The sequence below is a fragment of the Saimiri boliviensis genome, chromosome 9, assembly GCF_048565385.1.
Source record: "Saimiri boliviensis isolate mSaiBol1 chromosome 9, mSaiBol1.pri, whole genome shotgun sequence".
Taxonomy (NCBI): Eukaryota; Metazoa; Chordata; class Mammalia; order Primates; family Cebidae; genus Saimiri; species Saimiri boliviensis.
Genome location: NC_133457.1, coordinates 79502179 through 79525927, shown reverse-complemented (window position 1 = coordinate 79525927; position 23749 = coordinate 79502179). Strand labels below are relative to the sequence as shown.

General features: G+C 49.3%; 1 protein-coding gene across 3 annotated transcripts in view; it reads right to left on the bottom strand.

Annotated features, from left to right (window-relative positions):
- The window catches only part of RRBP1 (ribosome binding protein 1), a 78739-nt gene that overhangs the window by 39117 nt on the left and 15873 nt on the right, over nt 1-23749 (bottom strand). For all 3 annotated transcript variants that reach the window (XM_039479400.2, XM_074406203.1, XM_074406202.1), the window contains exons 2-3: nt 16183-18250; nt 29-177 (exon numbers count right to left, since the gene is read on the bottom strand). In XM_039479400.2, the coding sequence (XP_039335334.2) occupies nt 29-177; nt 16183-18229 (2196 nt within the window). In that variant the 5' untranslated portion in view covers nt 18230-18250. The remainder of the gene's footprint in view (nt 1-28; nt 178-16182; nt 18251-23749) is intronic.

The window sequence follows — 23749 nt, the reverse complement described above, 5'->3', positions numbered from 1 at the left end:
AGTGTGGCCAGTTGGAGGGTGGGCCTACCTTGTGCCAGGTGTCCTGAATGATGCCAGCCTTCTCAGACAGGATCTCGATGAGCCGCTGGGCCTCGCCCTCGTTGAACACCATGCTCCCAACTGTGGAGACCAGCGTCTTGTAGGGGAGGTAAAGAGGGCCGTCGGCATCTGGGGGCCCTGTGCAATGAAAGGGAAGGAGCAGAGACTCAGGCCCATGTGCCATGACACACACGGCCACGAAGCCTGTCACACCAAGAAGGTTCTAGTCACAGCCAAGAAGAGCTCTCCGACTGCCTGGGGTGGGCAAGCTGAGCACGGCGAGTCTGCTCCGGTGTCTCCCCTTTTTCAGGATACTGAGAAACTGACTCAACGATGGGTCCCTGCACCATCCTAACTTGCCCACAGGAAGTCCCAGCCTAGAATGGAAGCAGCACCCCTCTTTTTTTTTTTTTTAAACATCAGGAAGATCTGGAATAAAATTAGACAAGGTATACCTTTCCCAAAGGCTTTTCTCTCTTACTTCTTTTCCCGCAAATGCACTGGTCCCACTCTCAGCCTGCATGGCTCAGCAAGGTTCTCCCCAGTGGCCGTGACTGAGCCCCGTGGCTTTGTGGAACCTGACTAAGCAGCAAATCCACTGTCCACCACACACAGACACCCAGAGCCACACTCCTGCGGCCATGGGAGGGGCACTGAAGGCAGGAGAGGCTGCTTCCTTCCATACGTCAGTGCAAACCCTCTATTACTTCCAGCTCCCTGGATGAAGCTTAGGCAACAACAGGTTTTGGGAGAGGAAAAGCTGGCTGGGTTCTCGTAGAATGAGCTTGTCCACTCGCCAGTCCGTGAGTGACTGCCTGGAGGACAGGGAGCCATCTGCCAACAACCAACCACCAAGCGTCACTTCTGAAAAACTAAAACTGCAGACACCCACCCCCCACCTCCCAGTTTTGCTCTCACTGGGGCTTGAACGCAGCCTTGGAAGCAAGAAAGGGTGAACCGGCCTGAGTGCCTGGACTCTTTCACAGCTGAATGACAGCACCAAAAAGGAGCCAAATCAGAGAGCAGACCGGCCTACAGCAGCCCCCTCAGCTGAGCCCACCTTGGGAGGACAATGGAGTGGGCTGGTTTCCATAGCAACCCTCAATTCTCTGGCTTGTCACAATATTTTCACTTACTAGTCACAATATTTTCATTACAAGTCAAAGCATTTGGCACGATACCTTAATACGGGGAACGTGGGATGTGAGCGAGCTGGTTGCTATGAGCACCTTTATTTCATAAATTCTTATCCTGGTGAGGCTCAGGAGATTAAAAATAACCACGTTGACACCAAAGGCCTAAGAGCTCACGGGTGCCACGAAAATGGGTCCCAGCAGAAGCACGCCCCTTCAACCTGCTTTTTACTGAAATAGGTGTATGCATGTTACATAATTTTAATGCACACACAAGAGAAAATTCTAACCCAAAGCCAAAAGAAAATAAAAACACATGGCCGGGTATGATGGCTCATGCCTGTAATTCCAGCAATTTAGGAGGCCGAGGCGGGTGGATCACGAAGTCAGAGACTGAGACCAGCCTAGCCAACATGGTGACACCCTGTCACTACTAAAAATATAAAAATTAGCCAGGCATGGTGGCATGTGCCTGTAGTCCCAGCTACTCAGGAGGCTGAGGCAGGAGAATTGCTTGAACCTGGGAGTTGGAGGTTGCAGTGAGCTGATATTGTACCACTGCATTCCAGCCTGGTGACAGAGACTCCCCGTCTTAAATTAAAAAGAAAAAAGAAAAAGAAGAAGAAAACCACGCACGGCTCACTCTCAGGAGAAACCCGTGTTAGTTCCCATTTCTGTTCCCAGCCTTCCTGTCTTCCCCCGCTCAGCCTGCAAGTGCGTGTCAACTGCCAGCGCTTCCCGGGAGACGGAGGCCCCTTGTTTCAAAGGCACCTCTGTAGTTACAGACGGGCAGGGCAGCTGCTTCAGCCTGCGTCTAGCTGCTGGCTGCACAGACATTTTCCCCTCCTGACTCAGAAAGGTCTCCTCCTGCGCTGTCTGATGTGCAGGGTGCCAGCCACGTGTGGCTACCGGGCTCCTGCAATGTGGCTGGCCTGACTCAGGATGTGCTACGAGTGGAAAGTACACGCAGGATTTAGGAGATTTGAAATTAAAAAAAAAAAAAAATGTAGTATCTGTAATAATTTCATATACTGATTGTATGTTGAAATAACATTTCAGATAAACTGAGTCAAATAAAATGTTATTAACATTCAGTCCATTTGTTTCTTGCTTGCCTTTTTAAACGTGACCAACTAATATTTACATCACATCCATGGCTCACATGTGTGTGGCTCACACTTTCTCCTGGACTGGCTAGTCTATTCTTCACAACCGGGGACCCCCAAAGCGCCCCCTGCTGAATTCCTGGCAGCCCCTGGTCCTACAGAGGTTCCAGAGTAACCCAAGAGCTCTGGCCTCTCTTGAACTCTGTCTCCTTAAAGAACACCCTTCCAGGGCCCACTGCCCCTACTGCACTGTGGGGTGGGGAACATCTGGATATGACAGCTGGAGAACACTCGCTCTGCCACACCGCTTCAGGCACGGGGGTCATGGCCACAGGCTCACCCCTGCAGGCGCAGCCCACAGAGTGCTCCTGAGAGCACTCTCAGAGTGCCAGTCTCATAAATCTTTATTAAAACTTTCTAATGCAATTCACTTTTATTAGGTATTTTAATATAAAAACTTGTAACAAGGGAAACAAATGCAAAATTGAACACTTTCCTCTGCCTATCCCTCACGGCCCTCCAGAAACTTCCACAGCCTTTGCCACACTCATAAAAACGCTACCTTTTAAATTAGAGAGCTGTAACTTTTACAAAACATTTTTCATTAAATCTTTTACGTAAAAACTGTGCTGTCTCAATTGTCCCCAGATCAACGGCAGCACAACTGAAAGAAAAAAGGAAGGCACTCGGAAGCAGAGGCAGATTTTCTGGGCCTCTCAGTGAGCTGCATTTAAATAATGTACTAACGAGAGCCTAAGGCGTGTCCAGCACATCACTCAGGGCTCCGGCAAATACTGGAAGATGCCAGTGATCTTCGGAATTGTGAAATCTTAAGGCACTAAACTAAGTCTGTTGTCAAGACTCAACACCTAGTCCGTGAAATCACAGACTTCGAAAGGCCTAGGGTGCAGTGAATTCTGGAACAGGTTGGCTCACTGAGAGCTTGCTCCTGTGGTTAATGCTTTGCCCATCTTGGCAGATTTGAAATACCAGGAAGGGACAGGTCAGGAGGCCTGGGGAGCAACCAGGGAGTAGCCAAGAGTTGAGACGCAGGCCAGTGTCTCATCTTGATGGCATAATTGAGACCTCTGTCTGGCGGGGACACAGCAACGCCCAGGGGCCAGGCCCTGCATGAATGTGACAGGCACTGTGACAAATAACCACCCAGGCCTGGGCTCGGTGCTTCACCTCCAGGTGGCGGCTCCCATGGAGGAACCTGGGCCAGAACCCTCAGAGCCACAGATCTGTCCAAGAGCCTGGAAGCAAGATTTTGAAGTGCCATCTTCTCATCTTGACTCTTGACAGCTAACTCAACCAAAAATAAATAAATGAATAAAACCACTGTCCAGATGAAGAAACACACCCCTGGGCTACATCCAGTCTGCAAGTCACCTCTGTCCTTGAGCGGTGGGGCATCAAGGTCAGAGCAAGGCCTCTAGGACCAGGTGGCCTGGGGTCGAATCACAGCTTAGCTTCTTCCTATGTCCTTGGACAAACAGCTTAACCTTCCTTTGCCTGTTTCCTTACCTACGAAATGGGGATGATCACTGTTCCCCACCCCCCAGTTTGGCTGCAAAGATTAAGTTGCAATATGCTTGGAACCATGCCGGGTGCAGGGTAACACACGGCAAAATAAATCAGCATGGCCAGCCTTCAAGCAGCTCACAGCAGCTCAGATAACGCACCTCACACCCCAAATTTCAAAACGACTCCCTTCTGCAACCACACTGGGAGGCTCAGGCACCTAAAATTAAAGTCATCTGGCAAAGCACTTAGGGATCTCTCTCACTGTCAACTGTGGCATCCTTGCATGAGGCTTTCCGCTCTGTATAATTTCCAGGATCCCCCATGGCCAGGGCTCAGCCATAGAAGGAGGACCTCAGCCATAAGCAGCCTCACGAGATTCAGCGGCCAGCCCCGCACATCAGCTGCTGGAACACCCCTGCACTGCGCACACCTGGCTCTCTCAGCCCACGGGGAGGGTGTCGGAACCACTCCAGGAACTGCTGTCTGAGCCCCGGCAACAGCTGTGGTTAAAGGAAAGGGATTTTCGCCTCAGCCCTGGGATGGGCCCCATAAAAGGCTCCAGCTCAGCTCCAGCTGCCGCTACAGGTGCCCAGCATCCGTGCCCAGGGTAGGCAGGGCCAGGTGGTCTCTAGACAGGTATGTACCACCTGTGCACCTAGCAGTCCATGAAATGCTAGGCTTGGAAAAGTAACTTCTAGGTTGGGCTGTGGCCAAGAGAGGCAGAGGACGCAGCACCATAAGGCAGCAGAGTGACACAAGGGGGACCTGGGGAGCGACTCTGGCAGCAATGCCGAGAAAGGCTTTGAGGCAGGGTGCTTGGGCCAAGCACAGCTGAGTACAGAGATGGTGAGGGGCTTTGGGCCCTAGCGTGTCAGATTTGCACCCAAGGTTGGAGTAGGTACAAGTCTTCATAGGCCCTGGGAATCTGGATTTTAACCTGCAAGCAATAAGTGACGCCTAAAAAGGAACGTTTTGAGTTTAAGAAAATGATTTCAGGATGTCCAGGGGGATGAGGCTGGAAGCAGGAAGATCAGCAGGCCTGGACCCTGGTCCTAAGAGCCCGAATCCCCGCTGGGTTCGAAGAGCCCAGGACGAGGGTCCAGGCTCGAGTATTCAGGAAGCTAGGCTGGTGTGAGGACACCCAGGTGTCGACCCGGGGACTCTGACAGTGGAACCTGAAACGGCGTGGACTTAGGGCTGGGGAAAGAACTCCACTGGCAAAAACTCATTTCCTAAGGGACTTTGCAGATCGGTTCTGAGAACCCCTTCCTCAGACGCACAGATCTCAGTCTGAATAGTTGCTGCCTCTGGGCCTGCATGGGGGGACTCCAGACCGTGCAGACCAGGGGACCCAGCATGGCTGCCCCTGTGGGAACAAAGCCAGATGGCAATCTTGGGCTGCCTTCCATGCCCTGCAGTCCCCAATCACCCCAGCCAAACTCAGGTCCACTGTAAGGTGGTGAAGACCCTGGGGCCCAGGAAGGGGCTCTCCCACGCCTCCCGGAAGCCCAGCACCCCACAAGCAGTCATCAGCCTTTGCACACCAAGATTCGGAGGCCGAAGACAAGCTCCCATTCCTGCTGACCCAAAGTCCAGAGGGCGTCTCTCTCTCAACCTGAGGAGCCAGCTCCCTTCAGGGTCCTGCCCCGAGGTGGGATGCAGGATGCTCTCTAGAGAGGAGCTCCGGCCAACAGCACTGCTGGCCTCTCCCTAACCACTCGTTCCTGGACTGTGGACGGGCGGGCTCCTCCTGAGCCTGCGGGTGAAGTGAGCTTTATGAGACCCTCGAGGAAATGAAGATCTACCGAGTGCTCCCGGAGACAAACTGCGACTCCTGCTCTCACTCACTGCTCTTCTGCCCACAGCTGAGGCAGGCCCTGGGCAGCATACAAACGTTGGACGATAGGCCCAGCTCAGGCCACAGAGCCCAGCCTTGCCCAGGCGCTGGTCAGCTGCTCCTGAGCCCGAATGCCACAAACGGTCACAGCCGCAGCTTTAAGGGCAATGGAGCTAAGTTCAAATAATGTCAAGAACAACCTGATTCGGGGCCTTTTAATCAGTCTTTTTCCTTTGGTTAGAGAAAAAAGCAATCAGCTACCAACTTGGGGAGTTGGACATTTAATGGCATCTAATGGAATTTAAAATATCCTATAGATTGAAGGACTGTTTTCCTCTTTAAAGTTTTGGTTTTTCCTCTGAATTTCAACAAAACCAATTTTATACCTGGAGTTAAAACCCACATTACAGTATTTTTAAAAGAAAGACACTTCCTGGAGGGGAGTGACCCTGGGCAAGGGCTTTCCCAGGGCACCCAGGCTGGCCCAGGAGGATCCAGGCTAACGGCAATCAGGACTCTACCTAATGCCTGCAGAAACGGCGGGGATTTTTAATCCTGGGCTGCCTGACCACAGCTGTCTGGGGGCAGTGACCGGAATCCCAGCCTCGCCATGTTTTCAAGTGGTTGAAAAGAGATTCCTGGAAGAGTGTCACCTAGCAGCTTCTCACATTGATACTTGGCTCACTTCCCTAGGGGATGTTTTTGTTCTTCTCTAAGAAAAGAAGAAGAAAAGAAAAAACTGGGTTTGCAGAACTCACACAGAAAGTGAATAAAGGCTCAGAAGCCCCAGAGAGTTTTCTTCAGAGTGTCAGACCCTGAGAAACTGAGTTACGTTTAAAAAAAAAAAAAAGTATCTGACTTGATCTCTGTGCACACCTCTCTGTGCTCTCCCAGCGAGAAGGGCGCAAGGGCACCTGTCAGGCGGGGGGTGGGGGGGGACGGGTGGGGAGTACTGGGGAGGGGCTGCCCACACACGCCGCTCTGCCATCTGCTGGTCCCCTTCATGACTTCTGGGAAGTCTGAGCTCTGGTTTCTGCTTTTGTCCAACAGGTAAAAATTCAAATCCACCTTAGAGAATTGCACAGGGGAAAAAGGCATGGAAAGCAGCCTCCTACACTGTACATCTGAACAAACACCGAGTTGGGAGCATGGTGGCATCATACCTGCTGTGCTACGCAGTGCTGGGCCTGGAGCACAGCAAGCCACGTGCTGGGAGGACAGGCGGGGGCAGGAGGGTGAGGAGCCGGGAGCAAGGCGTGTTCCCATCACCAAGTCAAATCATTTAAGATGAGGGCTCTGCTATACTAGACACCTTGAATACTGTTTCCTCGAGGCTTGAAAACTCTTCCCCACACCCACTGACCTGCGACCCCAGCCCCATCAGATTGCAGAACATGACTCTGGATTTTAGGCTGTATTTCCTACTGTGGGGGTAGAATGGGGGCTCAGCAAGACTGCACACCACAGGGAGCTCCTAGACCCTCCCATCAGGGCACTGCCAGGCTCTAGGATGTGGGACCTGCCTTTAACTTCCCACCTTGTCCAGTTCATGAATGCTTCCCGGGCGCCTGTGTGCCAGGGCTGGAACAGGCACTGGCCTCCTGGAGGCCTCAGAAGAGTTGGCACTACCTTTCCTCACCCCAGGGCCCAGAAGGAGCAAGGCACTCCATGCTGCTCCTCAGAGGACGCAGAGCTATCTCAAAACACCCAGAGGAGGGCCCGTTTATTTAACTTAGAGACAAGTAATGGAGTTTCTGTTTCTTCTACATAAAAAAAGAAAAAAGAGAAAAACTGTAAAATGCAGAAGGGTGAAAGGGAGATACTAACATTTACCCATGATCCTACCTCCCAAAGGTGGCCTTTTTCCCACATGGACTTATTTGACAACGTGGCCAGGATGGGCCTCTGAAATGCCTGTTTCTGCGTGTTTGCCACCTCATATAGTTGGGCTCTCCTGGGCCTTGACACAATGGTCTCTCTGGCCACAGAGTAAAACTGGCTTGTATCAGCAGGCTGGGGAAAGAGGGCCCCATAGAAAGCTGGCCCACAGCCGAGAAAGAAGTGCCATGACCCCAGGGGTACCCACCCCCTTCCATTAGGCTGAAAGGTCACAGGTTCTTGGGTGGGCTTTAGACTCCCCAACAGTGCGACAAGGACCCAGCATGCCTGCATCTCCCTGAGTGATGCGCTGGCAGAGGCAAGGAGGAAACACCTGTTTCCACCCAGCAGTAGCAGTGAGTGAAGCACACTCCGGTTAGAAGCACACTGCTCTGGCGCACACACTAACTGTGGGGTCTCTAGAAGGTACGTATGTCCTTCCTCAGTCTATGGCCACACTGTAGGATCCAGACTCGATTCCAGGTGCTGGGTGGGACAGCACTCCTGCCGATGTAACACCCAGATGGCAAGTAGTACGAGATCACTGCAGCCCAGGGTGGGAGGCAAACAGCATAATCCTGCTAAGACTCAATCTGAGGATAAAAATAGATTAAAAAAAAAAAAAAAAAAAAAAACGCCACTGCATACATATGCATCCTGTGCAAGAAACTTGGCTTTCCTATAGACACTCTGCACACATGCTCAGTTAACTATCAGAGAACGAACCAGCTAAGGCCTGGACACGTGCATCCAGCTGACATTACCCCAAACACGGGGAAGCTTCGGTTCTAGAGAAATTACACTTCCCGAGGATGCCATCAGTTCCCTCCTCTCCAAACATTTATTAAAGAATTTGTGCCTTTCATTTCTGAAGGAAGAGGTTTTCCTCCTTATCCCACGTCTGGGTTTATAATGCTTCTCCCACCCCAAACTTCCTGAAGTTAGAATCATTTCCAGGGCAGCACAGCAGCATTGTATGAGCAATGCTGAGTCAGGAAACAATCACGTGGACCTCTCATCGTAAAGTGTGAAACATTTCTGGAGAGCAACGCAGCACTGTCTTCCTAAACTAAAATTGTAGGCACCTTTTGACTCAGCAATTACTTATCTAGGAATTTACTTTGTAGAGACACACAACAGTGTATGTACATCATTGCAGCATTAATTTTAGCTGCAAAATAGCTGCACACTACTTGAATGCTATTTAAATAAATTATGATACATTCATGCTAGGGAGTATCATGCAGCCCAATGTGGCAGCATCACAGGTGCAATATGGAAAGATGTCACCAATACAGTGTTAAGCGGCCAGCAATGTGCGTGGCAGCTCCCGTTTGTAAGTGCCCAGGTGAAGAGAACGGGGAATTTCAGGTCCCCCCGCCCTAAGTGGGTGGTAACTGGGATGGAGCAAAAAGACTTTCTATTTTTACCTTCCATGCTTCCATGCTGTGAATTTTGTTTGCTGGAAAATTTATATATTTATATATTATATATTTATATAATAATAAATTGTAAAAGGCAAGGATTAGGAAGGCAGGTGTTCTCTGTCAAACAGAGCCATGGACAAGTGGTAAAAACCTGCTGCACGGCCCCAATCTGCTCTTGGAGGAAAATCAAAGCTGACGTTCTGGATGAGCTCCAGCCTGGGTCTGCAAAAACGTGTCCTGGGCCTACCACTCCTGCCAGTCTGCCTCTGGGGCACCTGTCAGCGGGGGGCCCTGCGGGACCAACCAGGTAACGGGTAAAGCCAGGAAGACTGAAGAAGCAATTGGAGTCTCTAGTGGAGCCCAGCTCCAGCACTGGTTTTGCTGCTGATCTGTCATGTGCTATGGGCCAGCCACAACCTCTGTGACCCCTCGCAGCACCCCACTGTGATACGGAGGTCAGACAGCTCACCCCACCCTGTGCTCAGGACACAGCAGCCAGAACAAAGCAGGAAGGCGCAGAGTGCAACACCAACACAGCGCTGCACAGACTTGCCAGTGACCCAAGAGGCCCCCTCCTTTCAAATGGTCCTGCCTAGAGCAGTGCCGTGCAGAACTTTCTGCTCTAGCAGAGGTGATCTGTCTCTGCACTGTGTAAGGGGAGCTGCCAGCCATGTGTGACTAGGAGGCACTTGGAATGTGGCTAGTGTGACTGAGGAATGGAATCTTTAAGTTTATTTACTTCTCACTGATTTAGGTGATAATTTAAATGGTCTCACGCACCTCCCGGATCCCCGCAGCAAAGCCACCAGGCCACCTTACTCCTCCCACCCAATACACATCCACAGCTCTTTGTGTTTCTAGATGTCTAGGGCCAGTCAGCCCACCCAGAGTTCTGCCTAGGGTTGCGTCAGGTTGGGCATACATGGCCCCAGAGAAGCTGGAGTGGGCCAGCCCCATACTGACAGGAAGCTCAGCTCCAGCTGAGGGGCAAGGAGGCCCAGGGCGGCCAGTGGGGGCCACCGCAGCCTTTCCAACAAAGGGAGGAACACATGGTCTAATGGATCTCATCAGGCCTGCTCACCCGGCAACATGGTGACAGTTGCCAATGGTTAAGTGGGAATCCAATTAATTCTGGAACACAAAGCTCCACATATAAGACGTAGCTGCAAGGGTGACACCAATTCCATAAGCCACTGGCAAAAATCTGTGTTGTGGACTCACAGATTTCTGCTTCATACCCTTGGGCACCACAACTCATGGCTAACTGAAAACTAAGAAAATCGTCTGAGGGCACAGAGGCAAGGTGGGAAATCACTGCAAGTGATGGAGAGTGTCCGGAGCAGAGAAGGGCCTTTGCGAGGTAAAATGGCCAAGCATCCAGGAAGTGCCACTGACAACTGACTCCAACGTGGCCGGGAACTCTGCCATCTGCAGCGACGTGCCCACCATGCCCAGTGTGCCCTTGGCCTCTCCCCTGCATTTGCATTGTGTGTGGAAAGAGCAGAGTAACTGAGAGGAGAGATGCACACTGCATTGAGCCCACCCAGGGCCTCTGTCCTTTACAGACAGCTGCAAAGCAGCTGGGAGCTGGGTGCTTCGCAGACAGCCCTTGTTGCACATGCCACCCGGCAGTGGCTCAGGGATTTGGGCCCTCCACCCATGCTGTTAGCAGGAAGATGGCAGCCACAAATAAATCAAGAAATGTCTCTGAAGTCATTGGCTGCAAAGGGTGGAAAATACAAGACTGTGACAGAGTCCAAACAAGGCCAATACCTACAGATCACAGGCCAAGAACAGCCCAGGCCTGGCCAGACACGGTGGCTCACGCCTGTAATCCCAGCACTTTGGGAGGCCAAAGCAGGCAGACCATCTGAGGTCAGGAGTTCAACATCAGCCTGGCCCACGTGGTGAAACCCCATCTCTACTGAAAATACAAAAATCAGCTGGGTGTGGTAGAGGGCGCCTGTAATCCCAGCTACTCAGGAGGCTAAGGCAAGAGAACTGCTTGAACCCAGGAAACGGAGGTTGCAGTGAACCCAGATCATGCCATTACCCTCTAGTCTGGGCAACAGGGCAAGACTCTGTCTTTAAAAAAAAAAAAAAAAGAACAGCCTGGTCCCAAGATAGACAGAAAAAAGAGCCAAATACACGCACCTCACAACCCCCAGCCACCAAAGACCTATGCTGATTGGGACATTTACATTAGATACCCAGCAGCACAGACCAGAGAACAGCACACACTCAGTGAAACCGTAACGCATGAACCCACTCCTGTTTTGGTTTGACAACGGCCATGCAGGGTCTGACCGCTATATTAGAGGACACAGCAAAAGGACAGGATTCTCCATCCCAGTTGCTACCCGCACAGACTGGTGTGGGCCCCTCCATGTAACACATACCCGACCTCTTCACATCCCAGGGCCAGCACCCTCCCTTCACAGTCTCCATGCAGGAGGTACCCAGCCTTTGTCATTCCAGGGACTCCAAGGTTCCCCACATCCTGAGTGTGACCCCATCACAGAACTGGTAGCAGCAGGAGCTGTGTGTGAAGCATCTTAAGCAGGAATCCTGAATGCTGCTTCTTGTACAGATGCTGCTCCCCCAGTGAGAAGGTCTCCACCTGGGACCATGGAAATCCATATATATTAAGGACTTAAGGATTTTCTGTTGATAAACTTGGAGCCTTATCAATATGCACTACGGATTCTAGGGGAAAGAAGTAGACTGCCTACGTATGCTTGTTAACTGGGATTTCAAATACCTTGAATTTCGGGCCCTATCACCCAATCAATCACACGTGTGTTTGCTAGTGAGTCCATTCCACACTCATAAATGCCTCCTTTCATCTGTCCTGGGCTTTTGTCGCTTGAGCATCATGGACTCATGGAGGGTCTCTTCACTGTGGCTGGAGCCCTGGACCCGGTCACCAAGTCCACGCTCCCCTATCGACAATCCTGGGTGACTCTATAGTCTGTGCCGCTACAAACCACCCTCAGGCCCTAAGGTCTGTCCGCTGTGGCTCTCAGGTCGTCCTCTGCACTTCACCCCAGAACCACTAAGATGAACCCACAGGCAGGGGCCTGTGGTGCTGAGCTACACCCGGAGATAGCACACAGGAGCAAGAGTTTCAACAGCCCCTGCCTTCCAGGAATCTTTTTCAGTTGTTTTAACATCTGGAATTAAGTAAGTATCAATATTTGTTTATTTTTTGGAATGGTAAAGAGAGCATTTAAGATAAATATCAAGACCCAATTATCTCCCTAAAATAATTTCTAAAGGGCATTATATCAGAAAGGTTTTAATAGGAAATTCTCTGCTTCGTCAGCTCACTGGAATTCCTGTCCTAGGAGAGTTACTGGAAGCTTTCCAAACAGCGTTCCCAGCTCCAGGGGGCGCTGTCACAGTCACAAGATCCTTAAGCATTGCTTTTTGACTTTTATTTTTTCTTTCTTTTTTAAATTTCTTGTAGAAACCAGGTCTCACTATGTTGCCCAGGCTGGTCTTGAACTCCTGAGCTCCAGTGATCTTCCCGCCTTGGTCTCCCAAAGTGTGAGGATTACAGGAGTGAGCCACAGGCCCAGGTGCTTTTTGACTTTTGAAGAGAAAACTATCACATTGAAGAAAAAAATCAGAAAGGAACTGGCACTCACACTGTAGTGTGTTTCCTACAGTTCTTGTTTATCTTGTTATCAATTACCTAACGTCTCTGCCCTCCATTGTTCTCACGCATCTAAAGAATTTGGCACCCGACTTTTTCAACTAAAAGTCACACGTGACCAAGTCTTTGCAGGTTCCTATGGGAGCTTCACAGTCGTCCCTGTTAGTGGCCGCACTATGTCTCGGTGAGCCGAATGAGGCCCTCAAAGCAGTCCGAGGGACACGCCAGCCACTCACCCGCAGACCTGGCTACCACGGTTTACAGTGTTTCCTGGGGGGAGTCCGGAAGAAGAAGAAAAACTACTAGCCCCTTTAAGGCTCTTGATACATTTTACGATATCGCTTTTCTTTTTTTATTTTATTTTTTTATTGCATTTTAAGTTTTTTGCTTTTCAAAATGGCCACACAATTTGCTGTGCCAGCATTTTAAAAAATATTATATACTTATTATAATAATAGTTTTTAATAAAGCTTATTTGCTTTAATGTGAGTTTTCAAAATCGCCAGTTAAATGACAATGTCTCCTGGTCCTGACTGACCCCATGTATGGAACTGGGACCCACAGCATCAGCTGTTCCCAGGAGCTGCTCAGAAATGAAGAAGCTCAGGCCCCTCTTGGGAGCTGCTGAGTCACCACAAGATCCTGGGTGATTCATCTGCATGCCAAAGTTTAAGAAGCGATTCAGGAGGGTATATCTCTAGGATCCTCATCGGAGTCTGGGGAGCAACCCAAATCCACCGCAGAGGGCCCTGAAGATGCCCTTGTACATCCGCCATGGGAAAACAGGCCTGAGATTTCTCAGTGCGAATTCAAGCAACAAAAACATAAGTGCAAGAAAGAATCCTCCCCATGTTTTCCAGACTCCTGACATTGAAGAAGAAAAAAACCACGTGGACAGCATGTTGGTGGCACATGTGGGCCTGCCTCTGTCTCCTCCTTGTGGTCAGGCAGCCCTGCGTGGCTGTGTGTCAAGCTCCCCCACATCAGCCTTGGTGGTGTCTTCTCATGACAATGTCAGAGTGGCCATCTTCCACCATATGGGCTAATCCATATTCATTTCTTTCCAGATTAAATCTATTTCATCCAAATCTTACATTTTTATAGAGGCAAGTGCCTGGCAGGTCTAAGACTTTTCCAAATTATGAATATATGAACACGCTGCCCGAGATTATCTGCTGAACGTTTCCTTTCCCTACTGCAATATAATGCTTCTCTCATTCCAGTTCTCAGGGCCTTCTCTTCCCCTACTCATAATTACAACAGTTGAGAGATGTTCACACATCAGACAAGACTGGCCTTCTAAAAGCCATTTTTAAAAAATCTGTTCAACTATTCTTCCTATTTTTTCCTCAGATGGGACTTTTGGAATCATCTGTCAAGTTAAGGGGAAAATCTTGCCGAGAAAGTTTAGCTGGAATAATCATAGGCCACTAAATTAACTCGAAAATTGCTATCCTTCCATCGATAATATTTAATCTTCTTCTCCTAGAACATGGGGTTTATTTTCTTGGTTCCAACTTTATCACCTCACTCAAGCTGTTGTGTTAGGTTTACAGATGTCATGTGTATGTCTCATCTCTAACAAGGTTCTTTATTACCTGCAAGTTTGAACAATTTTGTCTTCCTTTCCAATATCATCATCACACTTCTGTTTCGTATCTTGTTTCAAATGCCTAAAACCACACAAGGTAACAATGACCACGGGATGCAGGAAGCTCTGGACATGCCTGATGTGGAAGAACCTAGTAGCAGCCAGTTCTCAGCTCCATCCCCAGCTTTGGGTCAAGCAGAACGTCATGTTAAAGAAAGGGCAGCGTGTTGCCCGCCAGCCTCTGCAGGCGCGGCTGAGGCCGAGCTCTGGGTTTTCAAAAGGGTTGCAAGGCCACCTGACCTGGTAGGGTCAGGCAGCTGATCCCTGGCTTCCCACAGGAGCCTACAGCCACTCACAGGGGAGAGAGCCTCTCACATGGAGCAGGGGGCCGCTGTTCTAGCAAATGGCCCATCAAAAACAGTCAGAGAAGGAGAAAACCCGACTAAGGTAACAGCCTAACAGAGGCAAGATAGGGAAGCCCAGCTAAAGACACAGAGCCTGTGCGACCCAACACTGCTCCAAACATTGCACATCTCTAAGATACTGTTTATCAACACAAATCCAATTATTTTTCCAAATCAGCTAATGGCTATTCAAAAACTTTAAAAGAAAGAAAGAAAGATAAGTGAAATTGAATGAATGATAAACATGAAACAGGAACTCCTTGGCCCAATTTCTACAGTAATATACACTAAAAAGATAAAGGTAAACCAGTGTGCTATATGATCACATTATCTATGTAATCCAGTGTCTATATATAACGCTTTATTACACGACTAGGCTGGGGCAGGGGAAGGCAGAGGGGGAAAGAACGAAACTGTTCCTTAAAAACACCTGGGCCGGGCGCGGTGGCTCACGCCTGTCATCCCAGCACTTTGGGAGGCCAAGGCGGGTGGATCACGAGGTCAAGAGATTGAGACCATCCTGATCAACATGGTGAAATCCCATCTCTACTAAAAATACAAAAAATCAGCTGGGCATGGTGGTGCATGCCTGTAATCCCAGCTACTCAGGAGGCTGAGACAGGAGAATTGCCTGAACCCAGGAGGCGGAGGTTGCGGTGAGCCGATATTGCCCTCCAGCCTGGGTAACAAGAGTGAAACTCTGTCTAAAAAAAAAAAAAAAAAAAAAACCTTCTGGCTGGGCATGGTGGCTCATGGCCGTAATCCCAGCACTCTGGGAGGCCAAGGTGGGTGGATCGCAAGGTCAGGAGTTTGAGACCAGCCTCCTGACCTACATGGTGAAACCCCATCTTTAAAAAAGAAAAACAAAAATGTCTTCCTACTGTCATTCATTCAACAAGCACAGATACATGAGTCAGGCTACACAAAAGCATCAGGTGAGGCAAGAACACCAAACAGGCTGATGGAACACAGTCCGACAAGTAAGAAAGACTGACCAACAAGCAGAACCCTTCTAGACCGTGTGGTGGACAGAATTGCTGCTCCTAACTCCTCACCTCTCCTTGTGCTCCCGTATGTTTAAGACATGCCAAGACACGGACCTACCGTTCGCTCCTCACCTCCCCTTTCTCACATCACCCTGCAGTCCCTTCTCCCTGGAGACAGAGTGGACTCCCTGGCCCTTCACTCCGGCTCAGAAACATCACTTGTTCTGGCCAATGAAATGCTGGCTTGGAATGCCCTTTTGTGCCTCTACTGTAACCATAAAGGGCCTCTGCCCTGGAGGGCCCCAGAAGGACCGCACGTGGAATTGACCTAGCTCAACCTGCAGCAAGGAGTTGCCAACCCAGTCAAAACCAGATTGAGGCAGAGCCACCATCAGAGAAAACTCACATCAGCCAACCTCCAGAAGCATGAGCAACAATAAATGACTGCTGTTGAAAGCCACTGAATTTTTTTTGGAATGCTTGTTACACAGTCTTCCTATGGCAATATCTGATTAATACAGATTCCCCAGAGGGAATCCACAAGTCATTTAAAGAAAGCCTTTCCTTCTAAGTTCATAAAGAAATCAGTTACTTACCAGGCTCACCTTTCTTCTTCGAACCAGACTTCTTCTTGGCAGGAGCCTCTTGCTTTGGTGCCTCTGGACTCTGGGCCGTATCTGTATTTCTGCCCTGGACAGGAGCTGACTCTGTCTTTTTACCCTGATTAGCAGCTGCATCTGCCTTTTTGCCCTGGTTGGGAGACCCGTCTGCCTTTTTGCCTTGACTAGGGGAACCTTCTGCTTTTTTTCCCTCTGCCTTTTTGCCTTGGTTGGGAGCGCCCTCTCCTTTTTTGCCTTGGTTGGGACTCCCCTCTGCCTTTTTGCCCTGAGCCCCCTCTGTCTTTTTACCCTGATTCTGGCCTCCCTCTCCTTTTTGGCCCTGGTTCTGGGCCCCCTCGGTCTTTTTACCCTGGTTCTGGGCCCCCTCGGCCTTCTTGCCCTGGTCCTGAGCCCCCTCGGCCTTCTTGCCTTGGTTCTGGGCCCCTTCTACTTTTTTACCCTGGTTCTGGGCCCCCTCGTTCTTCTTGCCCTGGTTCTGGGCCCCCTCGTTCTTCTTGCCCTGGTTCTGGGCCCCTTCTACTTTTTTACCCTGGTTCTGAGCCCCCTCGGCCTTCTTGCCCTGGTTTTGGGCCCCCTCGTTCTTCTTGCCCTGGTCCTGGGCCCCCTCATTCTTCTTGCCCTGGTGCTGGGCCCCTTCTACTTTTTTACCCTGGTTCTGAGCCCCCTCGGTCTTCTTGCCCTGGTTCTGGGCCCCCTCTGCTTTCTTGCCCTGGTTCTGGGCCCCCTCACCCTTTTTGCCCTGGTTCTGGGCCCCCTCAGCCTTTCTGCTCTGGTTCTGGGCCCCCTCTGCTTTCTTGCCCTGGTTCTGAGACCCCTCGTTCTTCTTGCCCTGGTTCTGGGCCCCCTCTGCTTTCTTGCCCTGGTTCTGAGACCCCTCGTTCTTCTTGCCCTGGTTCTGGGCCCCCTCTGCTTTCTTGCCCTGATTCTGGCCCCCCTCGGCCTTTTTGCCCTGGTTCTGGGTTCCCTCTGCCTTTTTGCCCTGGTTCTGGGCATTCTCACCCTTCTTGCCCTGGTTCTGGGCTTCCTCTGCCTTTTTGCCCTGATTCTGGGCACTCTCGGCCTTCCTGCCCTGGTTCTGGGCCCCCTCTGCTTTCTTGCCCTGGTTCTGAGCTCCCTCGGCCTTTCTGCCCTGGTTCTGAGCCCCCTCTGCCTTTTTGCCCTGGTTCTGAGCCCCCTCAGCCTTCTTGCCTTGGTTCTGAGCCCCCTCGGCCTTCTTGCCCTGGGTTGGGCCCCCCTCCGCCTTTTTCCCCTGGGTTGGGGTCATATCTACCTTTTTACCCTGATTCTGGGCCCCCTCTGCCTTTTTGCCTTGGTTTGAGGTTCCTTCTGCCTTCTTGCCCTGGTTTGGGGTTCCCTCTGCCTTTTTCCCTTGATTTAGGGCTCCTTCCGCCTTTTTGCCTTGGTTCTGAGCCCCTTCCCCCTTTTTGCCCTGAGCAGTGCCAGTGGCTGATGTGCTGCCCTTGGCGCCCACTGGGGGCACCACCACCATTGGCACCTCCTTGGGTGCAGTTTCCAAGATGGCAGCCTTTGAAGCAAGAACCTGGATGGAATTCACTACAGAACTGACAGCTGGTTCCACTTTTGCCACTTTTTTCTCCTTTTTCTTTTTGTCCTTGGGGGAGGAGGCCAGCTTCTCCTGGGGCATGGCTGGAACCGTGGCAACAGGAGCAACAATAATGGGGGGCTGGACTGGGGTTGGAGCCACAGCCACAGCAGGAGCTCGCACTGGTTCTTGGAGGAGGACAGTCACATTGGGGGCCAGATCGTGATCAGGTATCTTCCCATTAGGTTTCTCTTCCTTTTTCTTGGTCTTTCCTTTCTTCTCCACTGTTTTCTCCTTCTTTTTCTTCTCTACTTTCTGGTGGTTAGTTTTTGCCATCTCCTTGCGCTGGTTGGCTAGGGCTTCTTCATACGACGTTTCCTTCATGGAGAAGGTGGACACCAGGAAGATGCCAATGGCAGAAACAACCATGAATCCTCCAAAGACCACAACCCCCAAGGTTTGAGTGTCGTAAATATCCATCCTGGCCTGCTTTCCTTTCACCTGCCAAACACATATACAGAGGTTACTATTTGTAGCAATTGAGGCATTCAACAGTTTCCATCCCTACCTGACCACCAAACTTCAGGTTTCACTAATTCTTTCTTCAGACTAATAAATTCTGAGAAGAAGCAAACCCAGGCACTCTCTGGTGTCATACATTCTCCTCTTTAGAAGTGAGCGATCTGTACCCAAGGCATGAGCAGTCCCCATTAGTGCTGGGAGATACAAAGCAAGAGCAGAGTCAGAGCAGAGTGCAGGTCTGTCTCTGGAGCACACACGCCCAGGAGCCTCGGCAGCCATGACCCCTATTCAAGATGCTCCCCACCACAAGGTCAAAGGCGCACAGGAGCACAAACGCAGGCCAGGTGTGAGACCACGGGGAGTGGTGGAGACTGTAGCAAAAACACCCGCCCCCTAAAATTAGGCAGTGACACTCCGTCAAGGCCGACTACCCTAGAAATGTGATTGCTGAGTTGAGAGATCTTTTGATTTTTCATGTTGGGCCAGACATCTTTTAAAAAATTTTTCTCACAATGTGAAGTTGACTGATTTAAAAAATACGTGAACCAAACCAACACATCTGCAGGCTTCAGCCACATGCATTTGAGCCTGCAGTGTGCCATCTCCACTCTGCTGTCTGCCTTTTCCCAGTGCCAGTAAATGCCGCTACCCAGGGTCAGAGATAAAAACTTCTGCATTACAATCCTAAAACACGATCAAGAATTCAGCGAGAGAAAACAGCCTGTTGCCAGCAATAGCTCCTGAGGAGTTACGGAACCTGTAATTTGCATGTTGGGAAACAGGAAGAATGAGTCTTGGGAGGCCCAGAAGATGCCAGTTTTGAATTTCACATCCAGAGGCTGCATGGAGGGTGAGGAGACAGTGTCACCAGGCTCTTTCCGACAACACACCCCAAACCATGAGGATGAATAACACCATTCTCACCACCTATGGGCAGAAGTCCAATGGGTCAGAGGCAACCAGGTTCATACACCTGCCTGCCACGGCCCAGGCTAAGTTCAACTGCACTGAAGAACTCTAAGAGGTTCATTTACTTGGATGTATTCCCGAGTCTCCCTAAAGAGGATCAAAGGAATGAGCAAAGAGAACACAAGGGTAAGAAGGGGTGGGTAAGGAGAGGTGGAAAGAGGTGGGCGAGAACGGGAAGTGGACAGGCCTACCCTAACACTGCCCTGCAAAACCTCCAGATGACGTGAGAGGCTGGGTCCCGGCTGGTTAGTGGCTTAGACACTGAGATTCTTAAGAAACTGAGATTTGCACTCCTCTTGAGTGGATATAACGGGAGGGAAATAGAGTAGGAATGTCTAATCAACAATCATGAAATCCAAATTTTGAGATTAGGGCATTTTAAGGAAGGGGCTGAGAAGGGAGACTGTTTTCAATGTCTTGGCATTGTGTTCTAAGAAAAATCACTCTCATCAGAGAATGAACACATGACTTTGGTCTTTCTAAGACCTTTGCAGGAAGAGGGTTTAAAACACCTATGACAAAAACTTTCCAGCATATGCTCTCCCTGGGGATAACTCAATCAGCTGCTGTGGCAACACTCACTTCTCCCACACTGTCACTCTGCGTTGAAGGGGGCACCGAGGCACAACTGTTCATTCCAGACTAAACCTTTGCAGACAAAGGGGAGCTCATGGAGGCCTCTGAATCCTGGGTAAGGGAACACTGATGTTTCCAAGTGGGTTCTGACCTCTGGCCATGGGCAGTGACAGTGTGACCCACAGCCAGCGCACTCTCACGTTGGATCATTGAGGGAGGGTACCAGAAATTGGCCTTCCGAGAACACACACTAAAGCTGGGTGTGAAAAAGGAAATCGCACCCTGCTCAGCAGTGGATGGATTCAGTGGGTAGGAAGATGGGGACAAGAAGGTTTGGAACACGGTACAGTCAGCCCTCACTTTTTGGCAGGTATCCACCAACCAAAACTCCTCTGGGTGCTTCCAAGAGTTTCCCAGAACTCTGCCAAAATGGACACATTCAGGCACGTTATAATCACGACATTCAAAAATCCTAAGTCCAGGCATGGTGGCACAAGCCTGTGATCTTAGCACTTTGGGAGGCTGAGGCGGGAGGATCACTTGAGTTCAAGATCAACCTGAGCAACATAGTGAGACCTCATCTCTATTTAAAAAAAAAAAAAAAAAATCCTCTAAAACACTCCCCTTCTCTAGAGAGACCAACATCAGGGGCCTAGGTCACTCTGGCCGAGGCTCTGTATAAACCCCGAATGGTTTCCCAACAACCATGTGCTCGAGGGGTAGTCTCCACGGAGCCACGGTTGGCACTGGCTGCAGACCATGATGCGGAGAACAGCCATGCACAAAGCGAGGCCTGTTCACAGCCGAGGACTGTGGGGCTCTGTGCAGCCTTGTGGTTTCCAACTTCTAAACTCCGGCAGAAAAGCTGAGGCTGGAAAGTGAGCTTTTAATCTTACTCAACATAGGCAAACACAGAATACAAAAATATATTCTCTGTTGGGATCCAGAACCGAGAAAAGCAAACTTGGGAGAATATTTTTCCTTTGCAACGCACACAAATGTATGTTTTATAGCAGCACAAATGTGTCTTCCCAACTTCTGCAGAAAAAGAAATTACATCCCCACCACGAATTCCCAAGTTAGAATTTTTTAAAAGAAATCTTTCACAAGAAAATGAAAAGTCCTAGTCTTAAGTAGTAATACACTGAAACATTTAAGGCTAAAGCAATACCACCACAGACAGCAAAGAAATCGAAATGAAAAACAACCTTTCTGCTGCTTTGCCGAGTCAGCTTCAGTGGGGCATAAACATCATGCTGGGAGATCCTTGAGTCACAGAAATGAGGAAGCCAGGGACGCCCCTCCAATTTGGTTATCAAGATCAGCATTCCGGGAGCTTCACTCCTGAAATCTGCATCGTGGTAAGAGGCCCCTAGCAGACACCTTCTCTAGTGCTTCCTCCGCTACTCGGAAGAGTTAGGGCAGATGTGTGCCCATCCACACTCTGCAGGGTCTGACCACAGGAAATCTGTATTCTGTTGATTCCAGAAACTTCTGTCAAATATGTACTTTTACTTACTGCAGTGGTCCCCCTTATCCTTTGGGAATATGTCCCAACACCCCCAGTGGGTCTGAAATTACATTAATACTGAACCCTATATACATTGCTTTTTTCCTCTACCTACGTATCTATGATAACATTTAATCTGGAAATCAGGCATAATATGAGAGTAACAACAATAAAAAAAAAATAGAACAATTATAACCATATGCTAGCATCGCCACTCTTGCACTTTGGGGCCACAAGTAAGTAAAATAAGGGTGACTCAAACACATGCACTGTGATACCAGACAGTGGATCTGAAAGCAGAGAGGGCCACCACGTGACGCACAGGCAGGTAACAGAGACGGCGTGAATCCACCGCACACAGATGGTTCACATCCCAGGCGAGGCGCTACTCAGAATGGCATGCAACTTAAAACCCAGGGAGAGTTTCTTTCTGAAATTTTCCATTTATTATTTTCAGACCACAGCTCTCTGCTGGTAACTGAAACCACAAAGAGTGAAACCATAGATAAGCGGGGACTACAATATTGCTAACATACTCAGACTGTAAGACAAAGAGACGAAGGCCCCCACAGGGAAGGATGTAGGAGGCTGCCCGAAGCCTCGACAGACTGAACTGGCCCACCCCTAAGGTCTCAAGAGAATGGCTCTTCTGTTCTTAAGATTCAGGGAACCAAAGTAAAAGGAAGCCCCAAACTCTTTAGACGCGGAAGGTATCTGCCAACTCACATGGCCCACCTAGGCCAAGTTGGGTCCAATTTGGCAGCTGGAATTTTGGTGGGTTTTGTGAAAGGACCCTCAACAGCTCCCGGAGCTCTGTCTCAGCGCTAAGCAGCAGCTCCACGGGGGACCCTGTGTCGATGCTCGGAGAAGCTGTGGGGTAGGAGTGGTCAAAGAAATCCCCCATATCTATTTCCTGGGCATAAAGTGACCTGCTAGGAAGGTACAGAACTACAACAGAATGACAATAAAACAGAGATTCAAGCATACATGGCTACATCAGAATCAACAGCTCCTGATTTTTTTAAAACATGAGGAAATAACTCATACAAAAGACCAGGAAGAAAAACAGGAATATCCATTAGCCTACCACCCAGGTTTACCAAATCCTAACATTCTGTCATATGCACCTCGGATATTTATATATACATATATGTGCATGTGTATATACATGTGTGTGGACCCACATGTGTAATGTATAATATATGTCATCTCCCTCCCAGAGGGGACAACACCCTGAATGCGTCACAGACTACTTCCATGTGCTTATGCTTCTATTACATGTATCTCTACAAACAAAATATAGGTTGCTTTATAATTGCTGTGTAAATGATATTGTTCTTAGTGCTATTTGGTAACATTTTTTGACTAAACTTTGTGAAATTTATTCATATAGATACAAACAGCTTTGGTTCATTCTTTTTTTTTTTTTTTTTTTGAGACAAAGTCTCTCTCTGTCACCCAGGCTGGAGGGCAGTGGCACAATCTTGGCTCACTGCGACTTCTGCTTCCCAGGTTCAAGTTCTTCTTGTGCCTCAGCCTCCTGAGTAGCTGGGATGCCAGGCGTGCGCCACCACGCCCAGCTGATTTTTGTAGCTTTTAGTAGAGACAGGGTTTCGCCATGTTAGCCAGGATGGGGTTTATTTGACTCCTACATATAGCTGAACCACAAATTATTACCCACACGCCTATGCGTTCAGGTTTTAAAAATTTATGCTGTCACACAAAACTGTACTGTCACATGTCTACCATACAGATTGGAAAATCTCCTTCATACCCCTGACGCCAGCCACCCAGGGTCCCTTCCTGGAGAAAACCATTGCGACAGAAGTCATTCTACTGTTTAGAAGCTATTTTCTTCCAAGAACTTTGGTAATACATTTCAAAGTCAGGTGTTCAATCACCAGGAATTTACTTTGGTATGTGACAGGAAACAGTGATAAAACTTTCCCCATCAGTTTAATTACCCAGCACCATTTCCTGACTGGTCTTTTCCTTCCCCTATAGACTCAGATGGCCATCTCTGTGGCATTCAGTGGATCTGTTTCTAGATTCCACACTTTGTTACACTGTTATATTTATCCCCTACAAAATTTCTACTGGAATTTGTATTTGAATTACACTGAGTTTATACATGAACATAGGAAGGACTGATATTTCCAACTACAGAAGCTTTCTGTCAATGAATATGGTATGCTAGAGCACTACAATGATTTAAACGTTTTCTTTGAAGCGTTCATGTCTGTAGTCTGAGCTACTACTTGGGAGGCTGAGGCAGGAGAATCACTTGAGCCTCGGAGTTGAACACCAGCTTGGGCAACATAGCAAGACCCTGTCTCTTAAAAAAAGTTTTCTTCCATACTTCTATAAAATTTCAGTGATTTTCTCCATAAAAGTCTTACATGTCATTTTGTTGATGGTGTTAG